General features: G+C 41.0%; 1 protein-coding gene across 1 annotated transcript; it reads right to left on the bottom strand.

Moving 5' to 3' along the window:
* Positions 1-11,955: 11,955 nt before the first annotated feature.
* On the bottom strand, positions 11,956-17,228 carry LOC147306671 (sterile alpha motif domain-containing protein 3-like). Its single transcript, XM_086275887.1, has 6 exons — positions 17,135-17,228; positions 16,770-16,788; positions 16,278-16,362; positions 16,023-16,187; positions 15,526-15,732; positions 11,956-15,295 (listed from the first exon to the last, which is right to left on the bottom strand). Exons 1-6 carry the CDS (start codon positions 17,226-17,228, stop codon positions 14,993-14,995), a joined length of 873 nt encoding a protein of 290 aa, XP_086132013.1. The 3' UTR covers positions 11,956-14,992.
* Positions 17,229-26,579: the final 9,351 nt, after the last annotated feature.

Here is a 26,579-nt window from a genome sequence, read left to right as displayed (position 1 = left end):
CTACTCCTGCATGGACTCTGACTTTAAAGATAAACTTTGGTATAATCGGTCTCATGGGGAGATGGCACTACAACTGGCAGTTCTGTAATTAATGACCCTCTTTACCTGCAGGTGCCACCAATCTTGGGCAAACAAAGAGATTGTATCTGACTAATCAGTAACTAATTCAGACATTCAGAAATGACATTTGGCATGTACATATAAATTTTCATCCATTTATGTTACATAGTTTAATAATAACAGCCTAATAAATTTAATGCTATGATATTTGTTATTAAATAGATACACTTGGTCACATGACTGGCAGTTAGTTACAATTAAATGACAGTTTTTTCTTGCGCGCAAGGAAGGTCCTGTCCTGTTTCACTCCAGGGTGACCGAGCAATTAGAGTGAGAAAGAGACTTTGTGAGACGCTTGGTGCAGGATTAATTGGAACTCCTGGAGACAACCCACACAAGCACCATCAGAAGAACCCTGCCTGGGTTTGAACCCTATACCCTCTTGCTGTGAGGCAACAGTGCTAATCACTGAACCACTGTGCTGCCAAAAAGCTGCATGTACACGCTCAACATAAATTGTAATGGTGCTTTCAGAAGTGAAAATTTAACTTTGGAGGAGTCCAGCCAATGGATGGAGTCAAGTTACAGTAACATATTTTCAAAATGTACCATGAAATCACGCTTCTCCGAGCTCTCTCCGTTTTTCCTTTCACTATGTCCCCGCCCAGATGTGCACGGATATTTTGTTAAAGTTTTTTTATGACTTTTGTCCGCATGCAAACTTTTTTTTAGCTTTTAAAAAACTCCTTCCAGGGTAAAGAGTGTCAGAAACGGCATCTCTGTGTGTGGGATGCCATTTTTATCAGATTGTGTGCCGTGTTATTGTGTGAAGGCTTCTTATTGGCCAAGATTGCAGTTAGGGTTATTTTGACGTCCTCTTGGTAGAGCCTCACATAGTTTTTGTTTTCATTTGGAGGGAAATACTTTTTAAAACAAAGGTGGAAAATCCTTCATTCAAACAATACCAGTGCCCTTGTGAACCTATAGCTTTTTTAAAAGCACAGTTGAATCATTCGCCTCCTGCTGCCCTTCATGCCAACAGTGAAGTTTTCCAAATGCACCTCATTCCAAAGACTTTTATGTGAACTTACTGTAACATGGAGAGGTGAGGTTTTGGAGCTGATGGCACTGAAAAGTAATGTATAAACTTTTTTTTATGACTTCCCCAATTTATTGCTTAATTCACTCACACAGGCTTGAGACAGGCCAGACTTTTGACTAGTAGGGTAACTTACTGCTAACACGGCTCAGCACCCTGCCTTTCTTGGATGTGCTTGATTCTAACACCTGGCAAAACAGCTACGCTAATCACTCTGTTGGAGATGAAAGAATTAAGGCACTTTTTAATCCTTAGCGGTGCCTCGGTGTTTGTTTACTTTTGGGATCTGAAGGAGTCTTTGGCTCCGGAAATGGCTCTTACTTCAAACTTAACAAGCAGATACCGAGGGGCCATAGATTAAGACCAAAGGGGATAACAATGAAACTGAGATATTCCTCTCGACTATTCTCTGAGAATTTAATTATATATCAGGTCCCTAATCAGCTGACTTAATTAACAAAGACTTCATTATTAAGCATGTCAGCGTCTCGAAGGTGAACCAGGATAATAATAGAAGAACAGAGACGTTCAATTACCGAGCTCAGCAGGTGATTTTCTCACAGTGCAAAGAGGCCAGACTTTAGTTTAAAAATGTCAGTGGATTAGATGCTTTTCCCCCCTCAAAGGTGCTTTTCATTGCTAAGAAAGATGTCTAGTCTAGGAACGTTTTGATCTTAGTACCACACATCACTGCAAAGTCAACACTGTCAAAACTTGAGCCTGAAAATTATGAATACGCATGAAAATGAATATGCTTTGAAAGAATATCTCATGATCTGCAAAGCAATAAAGATTCTCGCCTAATCCTAATGGATGTGTTCCAGTGTGTGAGCGCTGGGTTGTGGAAACAAACGGCCTGTCTCTGCTCCGTTTCCTCACACATTTCTAGCCAGATCCATTTCTTTTTCCCCTCTCTCTGCCTTTTTGACCTTCTAGCTCTCCAGCTCTGAACAGAGTTGGATTTCTCCAAAGCACGGCCCAAGTTCTGCCATCTGTGGCTTGTGCTTTGACCCTTTTCCATGGCTCAGGAAGTAAAGGATCCGAGCCATAGCTTCGTCTAGGGGAAGAATACTGTTGCTGCTTTGCCGGCTGACTGACTGGCTGTCTTTTGACGTGACAGCTGGGTGAGGAAAACAGAGCTGTTCCCCGGCGAAAGGACTGGCTAAGGACAGACCAGACAGTGCGCTGGATTGTATGATTTGGTACAGGGAGCAAAAATGTGAGTGGCACATGCATATGTTCAGAAATGAATGTATATGCAGTTGCAAACGAGCAGACAGTAGCAACTGGAGTCTTGCAGCTGTTGACACCGATGCATAAGAAGCTTGTGTGCCTGGGAGCATGACCCAGTGGCAACATCCCTGCTGATAGTGAGGACAGAAAGCGACTGTCTGCTGAATATCTATCAGTGGAGGCCTCAGCACTGTCCCCCTAATCCTCCCTCCCTCCTGCTGTCTTTCAGGAGTTGATAGCAGCCCTTCATCCAACCCTTGTCCAAGCAGCCTGTCGCTGGATTGCTCTTCTTTTCCCTTTAATCTTTTTTTTATCGGGGCCAGCAGAGTGCAATTTATGACGCTGCTTTCTTGTTTGGCACTGCTTTGGGCTCTGGCTTGGTTTAAGGACGGGATTGTGAACAACTTCTAATGATGAAGCAATACTTTTGATGCTGTGGATTAAATTGAAATATTTCATTGGCAGTTGTGCTCTGAACTGCTGTGTTTTTATAAGGGACAGTAAAAGTGTGCAAAGTTGTCTTCTCCATCATATGGTACATCTGTATATAAAAGATGGCTGTAGCCACTGTGAAGTCACTGTCATAGTCCTCGGGTTTTGTATGTATCCTAGGGTCTTATAAGAGACCGCAAAGACAGTCAAGATGTCAGTTTCAGTCAATTTAGCGGAAATGAGGTCTTACAGACAGCTGCCTGTGTTGAAACCAAAGTGGCCACAAGCCTATATTGCATGACTCTTAGTACAATTTAAACAGTTATGAATGAGAGTGTTGGCTAGAGAGCAAAACTTTTTGTTTTTTGTGTTGTATCAGGCTGTGATACATGTTTATTTCTCATTTAAACACAACAGTCTGAAGATTGACTCACTTTTGAAGCCAATAGATGAAAAGCAGTTTTTGGCCCTTCCACGTTGGCTTCATTTTTCAGCACCAGTTTGAATATCATAGTATAAAATACTCTTAAGTATTATTGGTTGACCTTCCACAAACCTTGTGCATTTACAAAGAACCGCAGCATCCCGGGGATCTTTAAATAACATCCATTTTCCCTTTTTTTCCACTCATTATACCGCTATCCATGTCTGTCCACATGCTGTGGGTTTGCACAGCGATGTGGAAAATATGCGTCTTTCTTGCTGTGGTAGCACGTGACTGATTTACACAGTAGTCTTGAATAAATGGGAACACTCTTGTCTCTTTTTCTGCTCACTGAGAACAAGTGTATAAAAGTACCACGTGCCTGGCCACATGAGTAATAACTCATTTACCATACCCTCCTCCTGTCGCCAGCGATCGATTCCCAGTGCTCATTTAGCCCAATCAGTTGTTATGGAGAATCAATTGACAACTGATGCTGCACTGATTCAAACTCATCCACATCAGGAATAACAGTAAGGATTCTTTTATGGCCATTTCTCACACATTAAATGGATCGGCTGATCTGACAGACGCTGGCTGGGCCGAGTGCGCCGCCGTATGTGTGTTGAATTTGCGTGATGTTACATGCCTTCTGGGTGGGTGAGGCTTGTTAGGGTTGGGGGGTTCTGATGTGCCCTGGTGTGGTGAGTTAGGAGTCAGGGGAGAGTTAAAGCAGAGGGATGGTCTCCATCTGTCAGCTTGGCTCTCTCTAAAGTGGCCATCACTCAGGATTGATTAGCCACAAGCCCATTAGCCCCCTGGCTTTTTCTCTCTTTTCACTTCTTTCTTTTTTTCATGCTATTTTCTCCCCTGTAACCATCTACCGTTCTCCGTTTCATTCAAAATCATCTATTTCTATTTTAAATATCTCTCTTTATCTTTCCCCTTTGCTTTCTAAAGTCTCTTGGTTCACAGTGGTGCCAGGCCACTTTGTTCATCTGCTCAAGGTTCCAACTTTCTCCCCTTTTCTCACGTTTTCATTTTCACTCCCTGTGTCTGTTCCTCTTTCTTTCTGTCTTGCTATGCTGCAGGGAAATGCTTCTCAATGATTTAGTCTTCACCTCACTTGTTTCATTTTCTCTCTTGAAACCCACTGGTGCCATCGCACCTCTTTTCACCCCTCCCTTCTTCTGCTTTTATATCAATTGCCTCAATCAGTTCAGCAGGCAGACGCACCCCGATAGTCACAACCATTCTGCTGTCATGACAACAAGATGCTGTGGGGCATAGAGACCATTACTAAGTCCACCCATTTAGGTCATGTCCTCTAGGTCGTGGAGGGATGTGGTAGCTGGAGGGGTAGAGGATATTTATATAAACAGAATATTGGGTTGGCGATGGGGGGATTGGGAATGGACAATTTAGTGATGAAAAAAAATGGGTATGGGGTCACTGTGGTACTTCATGTGTGGTTATACAACAAGGCTATGTGTCTGTAAACATTTCCTTTACCGCCTACAAGATTAAAATAATAATTTTAGCTGCATGTATCTGCACCTTTGGGTTAATACGCCCTCACTTGGTCCACCACGCTGTGCCACTCTCAAATATCTCAGCAAATACGACGGACTACCTTATTACTTTTTTATATTTCATGGTCCACAGGGGATTTACCTCTACTAGTTTTTGCTCTTGTTCCTAAATAACTGCAGTGAAGATCAGGACAATTTTTTAATTTGTTCAGTACTCTGGTTTTTGGTCAGATTTTTGCAAACCTACAGAGACACAACCTCTGAAAAATGAAGCCAATGTTGAAGTGCTGAAAACTTCAATTTTGAAAGCAAGTATCCACAGAAAAAATACATACCCAGTTTTAGGGGTAAAAAACGGTTTTGGTGTCTATAAAGTATTTTAGTCTAAATAACCTAAAATGTTATGTCCACATATGTGGACGCCAGGTCCTAGGAGGTTAACACATGCCAGTAGCTTAGCTAATTGTATTATCTGGCTTCATGGAAAAATATAGCAGGGTATCATCTGCATAGCAATGAAAATGTATGCTGTGTTTTTCCATCATTTTGCCTAAGGAACCAGTACTCTGTGAATAACTTTCATGTGGGAAGAAAGCTTCCCATGAGTACAAAGTGCTGAAAAGAAAACTGGGGTTGTCCCTGTCAGTGACAAATCATAAGATGTCCTAGCTTTAGAAATGGATTTTTCATAGAGTGAAAAACTCTGCTTTAAGGCCAAAGATCTTCTAAATGTGTGAAATCCCAATTTCTTTGCAACAGATTGGAATGCTTTGAAGTGTGCATATATCTCATTTACTGTTTGATAAAAGTCAGTTGAGTCTAATAATAAATTAAATACAGTGTTGAGGTTATTATTTTCAACATCTACATGAATGCTCAAATCACTCACTATGATTATTTTATCTGAACTAATCTGATTTGAAAAGTCAGATATATTAGATAGAAACTTTGAGTAAGGGCCAGGTGGACGATCGATAACGACAAACATAACCGGCCCTTGAGATTTCCAGTTAGGCTGTACAAGGCTAAGAGTTAGGCTTTCAAATAAATTAAAACCTCTGTCTGGGTCTTTGGTTGATTAATAAGCTGGAGTGAAAGATTGCTGCCTCTCCTCCTTGGTCTGTGCTTCAGGGATTCTGACAGTGTGACTCAGGGACATTCATTAAAATTAACGTTCATCCTGCTTTAATGAGGATTTTGTAATGCAGAGTAAATCAGTATTTTGATCAGTTATTATTACAGGGAGTTAGAAGAGAGAGAGACCGAATGTTTAATAGTCCACATTTAGCTCGTTTACTCCTCGGTGTAGCTGAGGTTGTTATGTTGCTTTTGATGGTCTGGTAGTAGATGCAGTCACTATGGTTTTGGGAGGAAGAGAGAGCTGTATAAAACGGGTTTTATACTTTCCAAATGAATCTTATGCCACTGGGACCCTGGTGGACCATGACTCATTTGTGGAGAATTTACATTAGAATGCAGAAACTATGCATGACTTCAAAGAAGTGTAACAGGATTGACTACTCGGCTGTGGTGTCTCCAGCTATCCTTATCCATGTCTGCAATCCAGGCTTTAGACTGCAACTCTACTTCAAGGTCTCAACTCTGGAGAGTTACATTTTAAAAGTTACTGTAGCAGTAGAGAGGCATGTAGTTACTAGCAAACTGGAATATTTTTAAAACTCTATGTTAGGGCAGTCCTTTTTTGTTTTTGTGGGTTACTGGTGACACAGAGTGATTCATGCAATCTTATCAGTTAGTGATAACCACAATAATGACAGAAGGTGGTCAGTGCGGTCACAGATAAGGTGATCCTGTGCACACAGGCTTTCTAAGAGAAGATGTGGCCTTGAGAGCTCCTGACCGTGGCTCCACACCAGGCCTCTGATAAGCTGGCAGAGTGCTGATTGAGTCCTTAGTGATCTGTCGTCTACTTCTGCTGGAGTGCTGACGGCCAGCTTCAACTTAAGAAGAAGCTCTTCAAAATCAGACCTTTCAAGCGCATTGTAAAACAATGGCAGCAGACACATAAATATACACACACTCCCCATCATCAACAGTCTACTCACACCAGTGTGGAGGTGGCAGTAGCCTGCGTTTAGACTCGAGGGCACGTCCGAAAAGCCAGTGTTTCCAGGAAAGACCACACTGTGTCGACGGTGTTCCTGCAGGCAGCTTCCACTTCCTGGTACCTCTGAGGACTCCACCAGTAGCCTCCCTTCCCCTGGTGTGGGGTGGAGAAGCTGTGCAGCTCTGGCCACCAGAAACGCCTCACGTACATGGGCTTATACAGGCTCAGCTGAGGCTTCCTTGATTGGGAGGTGGTGGTAGAGAAGAGCAGAAAGAGACGAAGGCAGACAGAAAATCAATACAGCCACAGCATTACCCAGTGTACTCATTTCCTCGCTGTGTGGCCCTAATTAATCACAGACATGATCAGTCTGTACATATTTCAGTCTAGTTTAAAAAGATGGCATATAGATATTTTTTGTTTTTGTATGTAAGTGTGCCCACAGAAAGCAAAAAAATAATTAAACTCCCCTTTTCCCCACCACCCTACACTTCACTTTTTGCTCTTTGTTAGCAGCTTCGTCACAGTTTCAACTCAGCCAAGTGATGAGTGATTTACCTTGTAGCCACCTCACATCTCTCATTAACCACAGTGGAACTGTAATAACCTAGTCTGTGCTCTGGCATGGGAAAGAGGATTAGAGGTGGTAAAAGCAGCTCAAGGAGAAGAGGTGCAAGGATACACAAAGAGGAAGAGTGTATATGTGTGACTGACACAGTATGCATGCTGACCAAAATATGACAGCAATGCAGGACCAGTTAAAGCTATCTAGTTACAGAGAGCCTTTTGTGAATATAGTGATGTGAGACCTGCTGGCTACAGTCACAGACAGTGGGTAACTTTAGAGGGGCCGCTGGGGATAAAATGGCATGGAAGGGGCCCCAGACCCGGACACCCTCTCACCCCCACTCCATCTAAACACCTAGAGGCCTGCATGGCATTAGCCTCAGTATGTTGTTACACACACACACACACACACACACACACACACACACACACACACACACACACACACACGTAAAACCTCCTTCAAAAAGAAAAAAAATAAAGAATACGGTTTTAACATAAGTAAGTCGTAGATAGAAGTGTCGAAAAGTGACACCTTAAAACGTTTTTTAACGGCCAGCAGGGGACAGCTTCCCAGGTTGCAAGAAGAAGCCACATTGTATAGCAGGGGTAGGCAACTCCAGGCCTCAAGTGCCGGTGTCCTGGAGGTTTTAGATGTGTCCATGATCCATCACAGCTGATTTAAAGGGATAAATGACTCCTCAGCATTTCTTGAAGTTCTCCAGAGGCCTGGTAATGAACTAATCATTTGATTCAGGTGTGTTAACCCAGGGTGCGATCTAAAACCTGCAGGACACCGGCACTCGAGGCCTGCAGTTGCCTACCCCTGTTGTATAGAAATGCATTAGAAAAAGACTATACTGCTAACTCGATTTATGTCCTCTGCCAACACGTTCCTAATGAGTGTATGGTCTCAATCATTAGGGTTAAACCTAAATAAATACATCATGCTTATTTTGTAAATTATGACCCCTGTTTAGGAAAAAAAGAGTCCACAAACTGAGCTGGTGATGTCACATTGGCTATTTAAGACATTTCACATGTTATTAACTTTAAAATGTTGCCACTTGACGAGCACAGACATACACGTCTCTAGTTGATTTGTCTCTGTGGCGGTTATAGCCTATTTCTCGTGACCCAGTCCCAACCAGCCAGCTATCTGATTTCAGCAGCCTTCAGATGAACTTGCTGATGTGTGCGTAGGTTTTTGTGGGAGAACGTCTCAGCCCTTCCCTCCAGCAGCAGCTGTAATCAGACAGCAATCAAACATACTCTGCAGAGCATCCATCCTTCTTTTCTCTCCCTCTGCTTTGCTACCTGTGCCCCCTTCCTCCTTCCGTCTCACACAAGGTGAAAGTGACAGACACTTTCAGAGACAATGTGATGAGCTGCATTTTTTTTTCATTTCAGACTGGAAAGAGAAACAGGTATTGACAAGACTGAACAAAGGAATTGTGTCACGAACGAAACTTTATGCAGCAGTGCTGGTTTGTCGTTACATTTTCAAGGAGGAATTTGAGACACAGAAGCAAAACAATCCCATCAAAAGCACAAAAGAAACACATGGTGAGCTTATTGTGCTAGCAATAATTAAAATCTGCTCTTAATTTGTGGTCTTCTAAAAAATGTCAACTTGTTTTTTTTATAATTCTTTTTTATTTGAATCAATGTCACCATGATCACAAACCAAACTGTCACACTGTGATTCCTCGCAGCAAGAATGCGAACAAACAAACTGACATTCTTCCTGCAAAAACCTGCTTACTGACATCCAATAAGCAAACATTTGAGTCACCTCGCCACACGCCGCACCCTGGGTCAGTAAAACACGGCGTCCTTGTTGAAAACAACCCATGTCCTCAATTACAAACACAATGACTTGGTGTAGTGCTAGCATAAAGCATGAGGCTGCAAGTGGTAAATAAGGTCTTGTGTGGGGGAAGGACAAATATGAGCTCTGACCTCCCTCAAGATGTAATTAGACACATATTCAGCTGTTTCTGGATACATGGCTGCCTGTTTTGTCTTGGTTCTGGCGAGTGCTGCCTGCTTGGTAAGTATGTGCATTTGCTGTGAAGTATTTACATTTGTGCCTTTTTGCATCTGGGTGTGTTCCTTAGCCATACCAAAGGGACAATACGTATCTGTTTTAGCATCTAGAATCTCCTCAGGTGAAATCAGCCTGAGCACATCTCTTCTAAAACAGAGTCTCATTCAGAGCTGCATCAGAGAAAGCCATGCAGGTACTAGCACCACAGATCCTCAGGCTGGTTCACCCTGAGGCCAAATGACCATCAAAAAACCCCAAAACTTCTTCTTTGTCACTTTTGTGCTTTATGCTAATTTTAGCCTTTTTCCCACATCCCCAGTGCATCCCAGTTTTTTTCCTCTTGTTTTCCAGATATGAGGAGAATTCTTGAGTTAATGATCTCTGAATAATTGTCAGCGAAAAATAGCATTGTGACTCGAACTAATGCACTTCGGAAATGAAAAGCAGGCTTTGAGATTTAATGCAGGGTAAGCCCACTCAATGGGATTACATTCGGAAAACAATCAAACATGATTGCTGTGACACGCAGTAGATGGGACTCATTTCTCTGGCCTTCATCCCACTGTTAAGTATCCACAAAATCCACTATGTTTTACAATTGAAAGAAATCGGACGGGTTGGCCTCAATAACGCCGCTTTTCTTCTGTATGTCAGAAGAATGGAGTTTGTCTTTTGAAGAGAGTATAGCTCTGCTGGAGGAGCAAACATAAGCTTGTCATACAGCGCTTTTTTTGGGGGGGGCTCATTAAATCTGCAGACGTGCCCTACTTTCCTCTTCCTCCTCCATTGGACTCTCGTGCTAGTGAGGATATTTACTGGAGGATGAGAGTGGGGGTGTTTCATTAAATATCCATACACCCCGAGCCTTTCTGCAGTGTTACTTGACATTACGCAAGCATGTGTGTAAGAGAGAAGCCTGGCAAGAAGGTGCAGTACATATTATGTGTTTATCTCCATGAGCTCCTGCCCTTTGGAGTACTTCCCCATCCTGTTGTGGTTCAGACATCCAGCCTGCTCCCATCTATCTCCACAAAAAACATCCTGATAAGCCTGTCTTTCTAACCTTCCCCCATCCTCCTTTTATTTCCCTGCAGCCCTCCTTCGTGTGACATTGGACAGCCCAGGATTCCTTCTCTGCCACACCCACCCACCTCCCCACACTCCTCTACTCCTTTCCCATCCCCCTCCCCTTTCTCTCCACCATACTCTAAAAGCTGTCAAAACACTGTGCTGCCTTCTCAATATCAAAGCCTGCTGAAAAATATAGGCCCATGTTACTGGAGCTCAAACTGAATTCCAGAAACACGCAGAAACATGTTTTGACTCTAAACTAAAGTTAAAATAAATTATTCACAGAATAACCACACACAAAAAAACGCTGTCACTCTCCAGTATCATGCACAGGGCGTGTGTGAAAGTTTCATATGGAGTGAGCAAAGAGATGGTCAAATCCAGGAAAGTGCATGGAAACCCCACAGATTTTTCTCTTCTTTCATCATATTTCAGAATAATTGAAATCCTCAATTGTGCCGCGACTAGTGACCTGGACTTTTTGTAATGAAACTGAAGAACGGAAAGAGGAAGTACCAAGGTCATTTTTTTTTTTGCGTATTTCAAAAATGAAAGAAACCACAGAAATTGTCATGATGTCTCAACACAGAAGTGTTGAGCCACAGTTCTGTTTTGTCAGTTATATTTCCCTTTCTTTTCTATTTTGCTTGAATTTCAAAGGGGCATCGATACCGGTTTACATGAAATCCAAACATTACAGATGGAACTGGATTTTACTTGATTTTACATTTGCAGTTTTGATCAGTTGCATCCCAGAAGGAGGAGAGGGCATCGACTTAGACCCCTATGATGAAAGCTCCAACAAAGCTAAAACACTGGGGTCCCACCCTGGAGCCAAGCCTGGGCTCGGGGTGTTTTTGAGAGCACCTTAACCTATGGTGCCAAAATCAGACATTCCTTGAGGCTCACTGACTGTAGGAGGAGCTGTAGTGGTTTGGTGTTTTGTGGATTGGACAGAGGTCAAATCCAGAGGCCTTTGTGGTTCGAACCCTGTCTGTTTAAACTGTCTTTGGCAACATGGAACCTCACCTCTCTGATCTTTCGGTACTGTTCACGAGTGAGAAAGTAGCTGGTTATAGAGTTTCAAAACCTGTTTCTTGTTTATCGCCAGTGAAAATCAATGGCACAGTTGCTAAACAGGAAATGAGGTAATATCTGTGCCACTGTTTCATGTGCTGACACCAAATTAAGTGTGATTTGATCAAGCTGTCAGGATGCCTCTGTCCTGATAAACTGCTTGGTTGTTTCACTGCCTTATATATATGCTATATTCTAATTGGACTTTGGATTAAGAGGGGCCATACAAACCTAACCCTACCTGAACTGTAGTCACCTGTGTAGAACAAATATTTTTTAAAGCTTAAATTAACTGGTACACTCTCAGAAATAGGGGTACCAAAGTGTACCAAAAAGGGTACAAATGCTTGTCGCTGGGGGTGTTCCTTTTTGAAGGACATTTCTGTACCCTTTAGGCTTGGTACATTTTTGTACCTTATAAAGTTGTACCATCTGAAGTACAATCATGTACTTTCCTAAGACATAAATGTACCTTCAAACTATAGTACAGAAATGTTCCCTTGAAAAGGGTACAATAGGGTACCTATGAGGGTACCCCCCCAGCGACAACCTATTTCGTACCTAAAGAGACAAAAATGTACCCCCAATAGTCCAAAATATTTGGTTATTTAACTATTTATTTTCGATAATAGAATCACATCAAAGCATTTAAACAACCACAGGAATACATCCTTGATTACATTCATACATTGCCATAGGACATGTTAAGAAAAATACATTCATTTAAAAAAAAGTAAACAATCACATAAAGACATTAAACACCTGAACACAATGTTTTGACGGATCACAGAGATGTCATGTATTTAAAAAACTGTCCACACAAATGTTTTGCTCTACTTCATCAAGCCAGAATATATATATATGTCATATATATAGACAAAGTGGAAAATGTTCTTGCAATCACGTCACACAGAATACCTCAAGGACACAAACAGTCTATCATCAACTAAATAGGTGTCTAGAGCTTGAAAATCTAATTCATTTCCTGGATTGAACAGGATCCAGTCATTGTCAACTGCCACTTGGTAAGCATGGAAATGACATTCATAAGTGCGAGGAAGTAACAGTTTCCCACACAATACCCAACAAGTATCAACATTCAAAATATACTTGATTTTAAAGAATATAGGTATGGCTTCAGTGTGTACATGGCCAACTACAAAAACATCCTCAAGTTCATATTTGACACTGCTGACAGATATAGCAGACACACGCTGAAGCACTTTATCCTGAAAATGCACATCTGTAAAACTTTTGTTCATTTCCAGAGCATTCTGTAAGTCACCTGGCAGAGATGAAAATGGCACACTGACACTTGTGCTGAGTGAATGTTCAAAGTCAACAAGCAACCTACCTGAAGAAAACTCCCAGCACTGTTTCATTTGATGACGATTGCTAAGAGTTGCAGTGATGTTTACAAAGTTTTTGCATTTACTCGTTATATTTTTGAAATATTGATGCTTGCTTTCATATCTCATACACCATAAAGGGCGAAGAGGACCATACATCAAAATCAGCCTTGGGTAGTGAATAAGGTAGTGACACTTGGGTGTTAAAACATTTCCAAAGACTTTTGTAGTCATTTCAAGAAATTCTTGAATAAGCAGGTTTAAATGAGCAAGCTCATCTTTTCTCACATTTGTAGCCATTACACGATCTACGATTTCTGAACATAATAAGAACACATGCCAATATGGAGTGCCAGGTGGAACATGGGGAGCCATTAAAAAAGGCAAGAGCCTGAAAAGGCACCATTTTTGACTGGCTGATCCAACTATGTTAGAATTTCGAAGCATCTTTTCCGTCAGTGGCACTGGGCTGTTCGGCTTGTCATTCCTCCCAAACTTCACATTTTTCAGCTCATCATTGATTTCATATATGGTGATGTGCTTTTCCCTGTGAGCTTTACAAATAACCAAGTTCATTACCAAAGGAATAACCCCCTCCAGCAAGTCGTGCATTACATCTGGGGGAAGAGACTGGGTCACATCAAAATAAGGCAGTGCATCAAATGTACAGTTACCATACACACCGTACAAAGCAGCACTCTCTGGGTTGTTTTCCACACAGTTTATGTGGTACTCATGTACTTTGGTTGTTCTAATAACAAAATGGTCCTCACAAAAGTGCTGTTGTATCTCCGAGTGCGAGGCCATACAAAATCGGCATATTCTGCCTGTATTGAAAGACATTGAGAAACGCCCAATCATATGAGCAGAAAGGTTGTCGCATGAAATGGTAGCAAGAGCAGCATGAACTGTGTGCTCTACTTCATCGACACAGATAGTGAAACCCTCTGTGGACAGCATCTTCAAGTCAGTTATCAAGGGCTGAAGTATAGTTTCAAGCCCACACTCTTTTAAATGTGAATGGCGAACCAGTAAGGCTAAATGAATGTGACTCAACTTTGAGCGATGTTTTCCACTTATGTTTCCTATAGTATAATAAAATGCACAGATTTTGTATTTATTTCGTTTTGCACCAAGTGGGTTCACAATTTCAAATTCATCTTCATAAAAATGAAGTCTTAGAGCTTGAGGATGGTCTTTGAAAAATGAGTGGTCTTTAAAATACATGCCATCTTTGTAATCAGTCAAAACATCATCATCTTGATTTCTGTGGTTATCCAGAACAATTTGTTCCCACACATCCTCCACCTGACAGTATTTGTTTAATACCTGTAGGATTGGAACATACGAATAACTACCAATTTTCACACCAGAATGGTCTCTTACTGTGTAACTGATAGGTTCTGTCATGTTCATTTTTGATTTGCAGTGTTCTTTTATCATAAATGGTGAACGAATTGAATCACATGCTTTCTGGAAAAAATCTGAAGTAGACAAAACCTGCTCAAGTTCTGGACAATCACTGAGGCGGAAACCATGTTTATCCAAATGATAACGAATAAACGAGTCGTAGTTTTCTTTAAAAAAACACAAAAGAAAACTAAGATCATCAACGATGTCTTGCTGAACAGAGTGTGGAAGGTTATTTTTTTCAGTACATTTGAGAATAAAGCTAAATAAATGATCTCCTAAATTATCAAGCAAACTGTCCATACTAGGTGGTGTGGGCTGCTGAACTGTGTGCGTCTCGTCTGAACTGTGTGTGTGTGGGTCTTCAACCTCTTTGTGTGCATGGTTTTCAAATCCATCTTCAACTACCTCAAGGCTATTCAAAACAGAGGGTTTGTGTTTGCGATACACATGGCGTCGAAAAGAGTGATACTTGGAAAAAGCTGCCTGGCAGTCATTTATTCCACAAGTGTTGCTGAAATGAGGCTCATGTGCGTGTACTAACCCAACATGTATAATCAACTTCCTCAGAGTAAATGCCCTTTTTGAACATTTTGAACATTTGTGGAGTGGGGGCATATTTAATAGAGTTGGTTAAGTACCCTGGCGACACTTACTGGCAGGGGTTTGTCTCCCTGGTCTCCTATGTTGACAATGCAGTTCTGAAGAAAGACAAGTGTTTTCTTGAAGTATGCAGGGTAGGTCATGTTGAACATGAAGAAGGTGGAGAATGCTGAGATGTAGGCCTCATCCAGCGAGACCTTCTTCAGTGGCAAATCCTTGGTCATTTGAAGAACATTTTGAAGAACAGCAGTGAAGTTTTCGCTAAAGCGGCGACAGATGTTGTCTTGGCAGGGATGCATTAAATCAACCTCATAACACAACTGGAAATGAAAAGAGCAGAATAGACAAAAGAATGACATTTTACATTGAGGATTTAAATTTTTGACATGTTTAAAGACAGACTGGAGATAAATGTAAAGTGCTTTAACCCGTGAACAAAAATTCTAAAGATAATGAACAGATCGATTAATCAGTTAGTACAGAAAATAATAATCAGATTTAGAGACAAAAAATCATTAGCTGTTTCCCCAATCATCTTAACAATTCTTACCCCTGCAGATGTCCCCAGGAATGGATATCTCTTTAATAGGTCCACAGTACACATTCCTTCAGCTACCTCTCGACGTCTCCATGCAAAGGTTTTTGTCATGCGGTCTTTCACCAGTGCTGTGTCAGGATGTAGCTTCTTGTGCTGATCATTTAGCACCTTGATATGAGCATCAACGGAGGCTGCATCTTCCCCCACAAAGCACGAATCCTTTGTCAAAACAGATATCAGTATTATCATAAGTAAAATCTGATAAGTTAATGTTACTCGAAATGCGGTAATTTGTACACCAAATGCTTTGAAAAAAATGCAAAAATGTTGAATAGGAATTGCAAGTTGAGCTGACTTTTGTTAAATCAACTGTGAAGTTCCTTTTTCTATGTTAATGTTATCTGTTAACATGTTTCTTTCAATTAATGTTTACTTTTAGCTTTACAGTGAACATAATAAGACTACATATGTTACCTTAGCTCTTAAAGGCTGAGGGTGTGAGGACTTACGAGAGAGGGCTTCAGTCTCTTCAGACAGGAGCTGCTGGATTCCTCTGTGGTCCGATGTTTCTGCGTGCGTCCAAACTTTTCTTTAACCCGGTTCACTTCTTCGTTGCTGATTAGGGGAGCCCGTTCTGCTTTGAACTTTCTCTTGAGTTGGCTGTGCCAGGTGTCCTAGTTGTTTCAAATGTATATAAGTAGTTAATTATGCTTACTTTATATTAATATAATCTATAAAAGAAACAAAAAAGGAGAGGTACTCACATAACCATTTCCGTGTACATCTCTTAAAGGATACTTCACAATCAGGGCTTTGATTACCTGGATGTAGTCTGAGTGGGTTGGGTACCTGTTTCAAACATAAGAAAGACAACCCACAGTGCACTGATTACTCTTATCCTTTCCTGGGGGCTTTTCTGTTCTTCAATTCTTCTAATCATATTGTTATTACCGTAAATAGTATGTTGTAGACCAATGTCAAATCAATGTAGCTAAAGTTGATTTTAATTTTTTAAAAATGGGCGTGGACAAACAGCCACATCTCTCCCAAACTTAATAACATAATAATAACAATAAGCTATCATTGTGAATCTGTCTATATTCCCCAAAAGGAAGTTACAATTAATTCTCTTGATTAATTGTTAATATAAATTAACTGGTAATATAAAAATGTAAGTAAGTGTACTCCCTGCACAGAGCTTACAGCTCTCATATTCGAAAATCCCACTAAGTAGGTGGAATGGTACAAATGTGTACCTTCCATTGTTTAAAATCCCTTTGAGCGGGAAACAAGTTAGATGGGATAAATTTTGCTTAGAAAACGATTTTGTTAATAGCTATATTTACATACTAGCATGTTTTGAGAAATTATTGATTTTTTTACATTTTTGTACACGGTTCGACACTATTTATTGATAAAACACTCGAATACGGCGGGCAGACAGACGTTGAACATTCCACCAACAGTCTAAATAGTCCACATTTGTACCTTTCTTTGTTTAAAACTTAGCTAACTGCTAGCTTTCGCCCATGTTAAATCTAGCTCTTCGGACTTTTGCTAACTCTACTGTAAAATTACACGTTGTAATTTTTATAAAAACACAAAATCACACCCGACTTACCTCTAAATCTTTGCGCCTCGTCGTCTGACACATCAATGCCTTCTTCCATCAACCTTTTAAGGAGCTCCTCCGTGGATAACCCCCTGAGAGTCATTTTCTGTGTCAACGCTAGTCAGCGCGGAGGCGGAGCACTCATCACTGCTGCCTTTTCGGCCTTTGGGATTAATGCGCGTTGCGAACTTGACACATGAAAATACAACATTGTGGTATTAATGCGCAGTTGTTTAGAAACCGTTATGCTGTCTTGGCGAACTATATTTATAACTTACAAAATGTAGTCACCGTAACATAAAAATCTGCTTGACATTTTAACTTCCAAAGAACCTCGGTTTAACTTGATGTTGCAAATTCCATAAAAACCTCACAATTAATGAACAATTCTAGGATGTAGTTAAAGCAAAAAAGTAAAGTCCAAACATAACAGTAAAATGATTTCACGTTTTTGAAAGATTTAAAACATTAAAAAATTATAACTGGAACTTAATAAAATGGAAATGGACCAGTTTTTTTTAACATCATTTGGTTGTGCCTGCATGTCATTGTGTGTGTGTTTTTTTTAAATATAATTTAACATAACTTACACAAAGGTAGGTTACAGATATTCTTTGCATCATAGGATAATTTACGTACAGAGGAGAGGACCAACAGATTTGATTATAACATGTAGCTTTTATGAGCACACTCACATCTCATATGAATTTTACAATTAACCAGGCCCATCCAGATTTTCCCATGCTGACCCATTACCACATTCTGCCACTGCAGTACAGGTCAAAATGGTACAGATTTGTACTTTATTTCAAATTGAACCTTTAAAGGGGCATTTCTGGACTTTTAAAGACCAGTATTGTACTTTTAAGGGAACATTTTAAAAAAATGTACCTATAGGTACAAAAATGTTCTTCTCTTGTACCTCTATTTCTGAGAGTGTACTCCTCACTTATTTTTTGGCATAGGTAGAAAACTGCAGTGCTTCATCAAAACTAAAAAAAAATGCTGGGGCTGCTGTAAGTGCAGCCTCACAGATTTCTTATGGTACATTTGTAGACTCCACTATTTCAAGAAGTTTGACAAAAGGAAATGACAGAGCAGATTTTCAGTTGTAGCCTGAGGCCACCTAACAAGGGCCACATATCCATCCTGTCATGGAGAAAGAAGAAAAAAATCACACTGGCAAGACTCCTGCACTAGACTCAAACCCATGAATGACTGCTTGTGTGATATTTGCTCAGACTTGATGTACATGCTGGTAGATTCAGAGCCTCTGCAGACCGCAGACCCTCTTTCACTAGAACTAGGGAAAAAAACAGCATACCTAAGAAAGATCCATCACTCTCTTGACTTAAAGAGCATTTGAGGTGAGCGATGACTGTGGTGTATTCTAATAAATTTATACAGTGAAGCTTCACCACGCAGTTAATCTTGGTGGGCAAAATTGTATTAAGGCAGAGATTTTTATCACCAAACAGATAAAAAAAAAAGTTTATTGTACTTGGAGCCAAAAGCATCAGGTGCACCAACCAGTTTGTAATTTAATGGCCAGTGGAGGCTGGAGGCTATTCCAGTGCTTTATTTAACTCTGGTAAAACAAGTTTTGATAAATGACAGGCACCGGAAAAGTTTTAGGCTTGATTTCAGATCATTATCAATAAGGAAACTATCTCACTCTGAAGGTATCATAAACAAAAAGTTGCAACCAAAATCTGCCGACTACTGTCTGCACTGCAGGTTTGTTTTGAACCAAGGAGCCTGCATATTGTTAAAAAACCCATTAAAACAGATGACAGAGACACAGTGCTATTCTAACAGATGCCATCCATCATATTCCAGCAAGACTTTACTGAGCTGCTAATTATCACACTTAATAGAAGTACTTTTTCATTTTCAGTTAGACCTGTTACAGTTTTGGTGGCAGCGACGAGGCGTAGCGATACATAAAACAGGTGATGTGCAGTAACTTGTTCATTTCTGGCAGAATGAAGCTGCTGTTGACAGGAATATAACTGGAATCAATGCTGCCTTACAGAGTGACATTGGGGAGGGTGAGAAGAACAAATTGAGTTGCCTCATTTATAGTGATTGATAACGTTCACCCATGTCTCTGCAGGTCTCTATAAAATGAAAGAATGTCTCTGTTTACCAGGAAATAGTGTGAACCTTTAAAATTCCTCACGTTGTGTTTTTCCATCTGTCCAACTGGATACCATTGTATCTATCCAGGTATAACCCTGCATCCATAGTATTAAGATTATGCAAAGTCTAAGCACCACAGACCTCAAGTAAAGCAACACATAACCGCTGCCACTTATTGCAGAGATGTCACTGTTTTACTGGTAATAACAGAAACATGCAGGCTTCTCGCTGTCAGAGGAACATTCTCAAAGGAGCCACCACCAGCCAGATAACTGAGTCAAAGCCCATCCGCCATGCAGACAAGACAGCAAACAGGCACCTCCCCCAGCACTTATCTGTCACTAGGCACACCAGCCTGCACAAGAAGGGCACATGACTGTATTTATCTATGAATGTGTGTGAGATATAATTGTACACTCTGATGGGATTTCATGCTGATTCTCGTACAGCGGTTTCAGTGCCAGGTTGTCAGATGCATTAACTGTAATGTACAATGACTAACACAAGCCTGTTCTTATGCCTTGTCACCGACTTACCACACGTGGTGTTTCCCTCAGCCGTCAACAATGACTTCTCTTGTGAAATGTGGGGCAGAACGTCTGTCACCACCTCAATAACAAAGTGTCTTTCGCTTTAAAGGTTTGTTTTACACTCACTCATTGTGTAACGCACTGCTAGACCAGGGGAAAAAAGGAAACTGAAAGCAAAAAGAAGAAGTGCTTTTCTTTTCCACCTTTACTGAGGAATTTACAAATAGGTGCAGTAAAAGGCGCTAAAAAATCCCCTACCTTTCCCAGCCTCACAGAGAAAAGGAACTGGGTAATCCAGCTACGTCTATGAGTAAAGAGTCCCTAATTTAACAAAGATTTACAGACAGTTTACTCTTTCTTTGTCGTATGAAAAGAGGGGACAGACAAGGACAAAAAAGCACACAGTGGCTTACGAAAATCCCCAAATCCCAAATGCCACTTTTTTTTAACACAACAGCCGAAAGGTCTGGTGTTAGAAGGACTTAAGGATTTCCTCACTCTCAGGTCACCGATGTCACAATTTAAAAATGAGAATCTCAGGCACAGAAAATGATGATCCCCTCTTTGCATTCAAGTACGAGCTTTATATAGCGAACAGTAGATTATAGACTTAAGCCACGCTCCCCATCATCATCATCAGTCAGTAAAACGGTGTAGCTGAGCAGCATCAGGGTCTTTGTTCCAAACACAGTCAAGTTTAGGGAAGGTTTAAGCCCAGGAGAGTATGTGGAGTCTCACAGCTGCTGCTGGGACCAGCTTTTATCCACTTCGCTAAAGCAGTAAATGCGGCCTCCTGTTGTGCTCCCTGTGAGTCTTTGTGGGAAGCTCTCCAGGAGTCTGGTTAGTCAAAGATTGTTAAACATAGTTTCAAAGCTAACTGATTCATCAGTGTCATGTTGAGGGGGGAGTTTAAGTTTTTTGTTTCCTAATGAAAAATCAAACAGCAATGACTGGAAAACAGACCTACTTTGTGCTGATAAAGGACTTTCTTCCTGGAACTGGCTTGTAGGGACCAAAGCTCGTGAAGGGCAGTCCATCAAGAGGTGACTCACTTATAAAGCTTCTTTTGGAGATTTTGCCTTTTTTCAATCAGTTTGGAGCACACTGGACATAAACACACAAACACAAATCTGCATATGTGGTGTTTTTAAAAAACCCCCAAAACAAAACAGATAATGTAATTTGGAGCTGTCACGTGTATCGGCTGATATTTATGATATAAATCCCGCTAGTTAATTTATAAGCACATTTAAAAACTGCAAGAGTTGACCAAAGTATTACACAACTAAAAGAAAAGGAATAAAAGCAAAACAGTCAAAATAACACACTATAAATAAACAGACACAAATAAAAAGCAGAAGCCGACACTCAGTCTGGTTTAAATGCCAAATAATAAAAATGAGATTTCAGGCAGGTTTTGAAAATGTCGAGTATTGATGAGGTCCTAATGTGAAGGGGCTGCTTGTTCCAACTCTACTTGGTGTGGGATATTATAGCAACATAGATAAAAGTTCAATAACGTAATTTGTATGCACTACAAGCACAACAATGAAAGACGTTGAGGTGGTGATAGACCTGCTGTGTGGTCTGTGGCTTTTTGTCGGACTCGGGACGGAGTCGCTCTCATGACTCATTGAGTGACACCTCTTAAAGGCCAATTGGTCGCATGTGGTATGCTGACGTGACATTTTTTGATTGACCAACATTGCTTGGAAACCTGTCTGAGTAGGTACTAAACAAGTTCCTACCACCTAATGGAAACCCCAAAAAACCGAGTTGAGCCAAGCAGGTACTGGGATGCGCTCAACTTGGGAATGACGTCATACCCAGCTCCAGCATCTGACTTCCAAGACAAATGAAACGCACGATTAACCTTCACAAACTGGCTTTGACGACAGCATTTGTTTATTTATCAAATATGAAGGTGTCAAAAATCACCCCTAGGGTGTTATAAAACTTTCCAAAGGGCCAAGATCACTGTAAGGCAGGCGTGAAGGTCAAAGGGTCTGAAATGGACAACTTCAACTTTTAAAAAAAAAATTCAGGCTCAGAAAATTTAACACCATTTGTGACTTTATATCATCAAAGGGGTTCTAGTTTTACAGTGCTGACTTCCTGTGGCAAGTAGGTTGTGGTTTGACTCGTTTCGTAGCGACACATCTAAATTCTCTGTAAAACATCCTAGGACATAGCGCCAGCATCTTGGAGAGTAGCACATGTGTCCCAAATTTCATACATGTATGTGAAACAGTGGTCAGGCTCCTTTAGTGCAATTTTGTAAGAGGCATTATGGAGTTTTTCACACCCCTGTGTGCAGTACCCATAATATATATACATTTTAATCATGCTTGACATGTGTTCAAGATTTAATTAATTTTTTAGCATCGGGCCCTAAAAAAGCATAAAAGCGTCTTTTAAAAGGAGCCAGGTGATGTGATTCAACATCTGACTTTGTGGTTGCCTCCTCGCTGTGGTGTTTTGGGCATGTCCAACAGGGAGGACCCCCCCAGGTCTGTCCCAGGACACGCTTGAGAGATTACATCTTTCAGATAATTTGGGAACATATGGATGGGAGGTCTGAGTGTCATTGCTTTGATGGCAACAGAAAATGAATGGATGGATGAATGAAGACAGATAATAAAAAGGAATTCTAACAAGCCCTTTGCATTGTCATTACTGTGGGCCTGGAAAACAGTACGTGAATATAACAGTAGTCGGTTGCGATTCACAAGTACATCTGATGAGACAAATTACAACACATTTCATACATTATTACTCACCGGACGGACAAAAGTTAGTTAAGGGTGTGTGTCTGTGTGTGTGTGTGTGTGTGTGGGGGGGGGGGGGTGTATGTGATTCAATAAGAAACAGCGATCCAAAGCACAACCACAGCACGTTTTTTGATTTAATCTCAGCTGCTTCACATCCTTTTCATCTGCTGGATGGAATGAAGGTCCACATCGTATGTTGTGTGTTGTTTTAGAGTCCAACAGGCATCTCTCGGTCACTGGCTAAGCTCCACACGCTGATGTCACCTCTTGGCACTACTTTGTGATCTTTGGACCCGATCAGCAATTTTGCTGCAGCTGACCAATCGGCTGGAGGGGTTTTGACCCCAGGCGGTGATGTCATGCAGCAGGCAATGCAAACAAATGGTGCGGTGGGGTGCACGAGCTGGGGCAGGGGCAGTACAGAGGCATTGTTTATAGAGCCTGACGGTTGTCTGGGCAGCGCAAACAGGCTGCCAGCTGTGACACTGTTGATTTTGCACTGGACAGGCTGTATATTTAGTGCACTCACCGGTGGCTGTGTGTGAAGTTATTGTGCCAAAGTTTGTTATGGTTACTGCCAAAGCTCTTCAAACTCTCCTGGATCTTATCTCTCATTCATTGCCCAGTTAAATTACGTTTTTCAAAAAATTATAATTTTAAAGAAGCTTCTGTGCATAATAAAAATCTCCACAGCAAAAATATCAGTGAAGCGTGAACACCAATAAACTTTATTACACTTTAAGTAAGCGCTGAGTACGCTGCCACTTCCTGTCTCGAAGCTGTTGCACAAATGTGAGTCACTTGCTCAGCAGCAATGCAAAGTGGCATGAAGTGGCATAGTTTTGAGCTGAATGTGTGAAACATCCCCTGTATCCTGAGGGTGGGTGGGAGGTTGGATGTAGATGAAAGGTGGAAGAAGTGAAGTAATTTGAAGATTAAAACTGTTGATATCGAGCCGCTGACATCGCGAACCTGGCGGGGGAAAGCACTTCTCAAGTTACGCTGTTTATCTAATGGCTTCTTTATACGTGACACCCTGTGTGTGTGTGTTGACTCGTGGCTAAACAAACGAGCTGTGAGGTAGGGAAACCAAGCCACTGAGGTAACCAGATGACAGAGGACTCAGGGAAACACCCAAATAAAATAGAAGAACCATATGTTGTTTGTATGTAATCTCTTCACACAGAAACCACTTCACTTTATTTTTCCTGCCTGCTTTGGGTTACTTGAGGTTACAATAAATGAAAAAAAATGCTTCCTGACAAAGCCGCGGTCTCCCCCTTACACTTCTCAAAAAGAATAATTAGCTCTGTGAGTAATCACTCTTGTTATGCATCATAAAATACAAGCTATTTATCACAGCTCTACACTGAGAATTTGCAGCTTCTTGGAGAGAGCAGAGATTAGCGGGGTGGGGTTGCAAAATGGGACCCCAGGGCCTCTGAGCCCCTCAGGAGACAGACGAGAACCACAGTCTTTGGGTTTGAACACCAAGACTGTCTGTACCCTCTCCTCCTTTGTGGTTATTCTGTGTAAGTGGCGCTCAGCTTTGGAAAGTCCTGCTGCCTGCAGTCTTTGATTCTTGGAAGGATTAGTAGACCAGAATCATGTGACCTCCAGTTTGTGTTGGTTGGCAGTTGCAACGTGCTATCTGTGGTATTCAAAGTACAGCTTTATAGGCTGTGCTGTATTTAACAAAGTGCTTGTAAAAGCTGTGGATCACAGTAAACATTAATAGCACTGTGTTCATATTTGATACACACTCAGGTGCCAGTTTATGAGGAACAGTGTTGCTTCATTCGCGTATAGAGCTGTGGTGCTATTAAATCAACCTGAATAGTGCTCTACTGAAGCCAAGGAGGCAACAGGGGTCCACAGACTCCTTGGTGAATGGACTTACTCCCCATACATGTTCGACTCTACCAAGACTGCCCTTTGGCACCAAATTGAACAAAATATTAGTGGGAATTAGTGCTAATTGTACGACCACTGGTTTGAAGTATAGATGAAGGACAGATGTTCGAAATCCTCAAATGAAAAATAGTTGAATAGAAAGTTAGCAAATGGAATTTGGGATTCTTGTGACGTTAGCAGCGCTGTAGGGTAAAAAGGGCAAAAATAAATATTTTATGACATAACTTAAGTAGAAAGGAAAAAGAATGGAAAAGAAGACAGAGAAATTCATATGCATCAGTCAAAAGGAAAACCCCGTTAGTGTCAGATGCTCAATGGGAATGTGGAGTTAGATGGACTGATTCGTTCTGCAGTGGGCCGCAGACATTTCCCCTGTTTGTATGAAATGTGGCATTCATAGCAGTAGAAGTAATCTGATCTTCTGATGTAAATCACATTTTATAGTTGATGAAATTATATGACTTATGGATAACCTTAAAAGCAGAAATGAAGGAGTTTGAATCTTTTAATTAGATTGTACACAATATCATTCCAATTATGCCTGCGCGACTAGTTACACAAAGCAGTCACGGCTGTATTGGAGCTGATTAAGCCAAATTTAATGGGCATCTAAACCTGGCTTCGCAGTGACTTCTCCTACTGCACTCAACAGCGACAAGTAAAGTAAAAGGGGAAATGCACACCAGAGAAGTTGGCACCTGGCATCCCAAATATTAAAAAGGTTATTAATGTTTTATTTTTCCCTATAAAGATGCACGCTTCCTGTTTTTCCAACCATAGGAAAAGTATACTAATGATTGCTTTGTGTTTTTCTCCCCTCTGTGTGTAAAAATGTCCTGAATCATTAGGATGAGCAAAGTGGAAATAAACTCATCGGCGTTTACAGCCTGTCTCTAAAAGCAGCAGGGACTGGACTCTTTTGTCGCTTTTATGGACTCTCTTTACCTCGTACACCCGACGGTTCAGCCAAGGGGAAAGCACTGCTTGTTGGTGCATTTTCAAAGCTGCCACCGATTGTGCTTTTATAATGGATACTTACAGGATCAGAGATATCCAGAAGAACAGGGAGCCATTACGGTTAGAGACTGCCACTGCCATCGAATCAAACGTGCACTGAGCGCTAAGTAAAATATCTATAAAAACTGCCATAAAAAGAATAGCATGCATGAAATGAATAATACATGCACAGTCCAAACACCTAGATATATACTCATTTTCACTTTTCTTTCTCCTAAGAGAGTAAATAATAAGATGTGAAACTAGAATAAACACCAAATATTACCTCAAAGATGAGAAGAAATGCAACAAAATCACTCGCACTTCCTCTTAAAGATATGAAACTCAGGTAATGCTATCTGGTCCAGCAGAAGAAAGAAAACAATTTTGAGCAACCCCAGTTTAATGTCCCTGATCATTGTGGCCTCTTTCATCAGCAAATAAAAGCCCCATTTATTCGATTAGACCTCCTAGTCAAACAGATTTCCACTTTCTCCAAAGACATACTATATATGCCAACTACTGGTTTAAATAAGTTGGTCCAAAATAGCTTCTGAAGTAGTAGTTCTCTTTTCCCATTAACTGAAAATATAATAATTAAAAAGCACATCCCCCCCAAGACCCAGATTCTTTTATTTGTTACCAAAAATACACAAACCCCCAACAGACTGGCCAATCCCAGGGAAATGCCCACTAGGACGCCCAATCATCTCAGATTGTGGCAGCGAATCATACGGATCAGCGGAATACCTGGACCACTTCCGTAAAACACAGGAGCTGTATCAAGGACACAAATTACTTCATTGAAAAAGTGAAATTCCTAACACAAATACCTGAATCGTATTTTCTGTTTTCCATGGATGTAGGAGATCTCTACACAAACATCGACACACACGGGCATGACAAACTCTGCAAAACAACCCAGATGAGAAAAGACCAGATGAACACATATTGGACCTGCTACACATGAATCTAACCTGTAATGACTTTGTATTCAACCAAAAGACCTACCTACATATCAAGGGAACGGCCATGGGCAAACGTTTCTCGCTGGCCTATGTAAATACGCCTATGGCAGAATGAGAGGAATCTGCCTTTCTC

This window comes from Aulonocara sp. 'chitande type north' Nkhata Bay, linkage group LG19, assembly GCF_057382095.1.
Source record: "Aulonocara sp. 'chitande type north' Nkhata Bay isolate Kocher_YH1m ecotype deep benthic linkage group LG19, A_spYH_male_GT1.1, whole genome shotgun sequence".
In the NCBI taxonomy this organism is placed as follows: Eukaryota; Metazoa; Chordata; class Actinopteri; order Cichliformes; family Cichlidae; genus Aulonocara; species Aulonocara sp. 'chitande type north' Nkhata Bay.
This window is presented reverse-complemented; position numbering and strand designations above follow the sequence as displayed.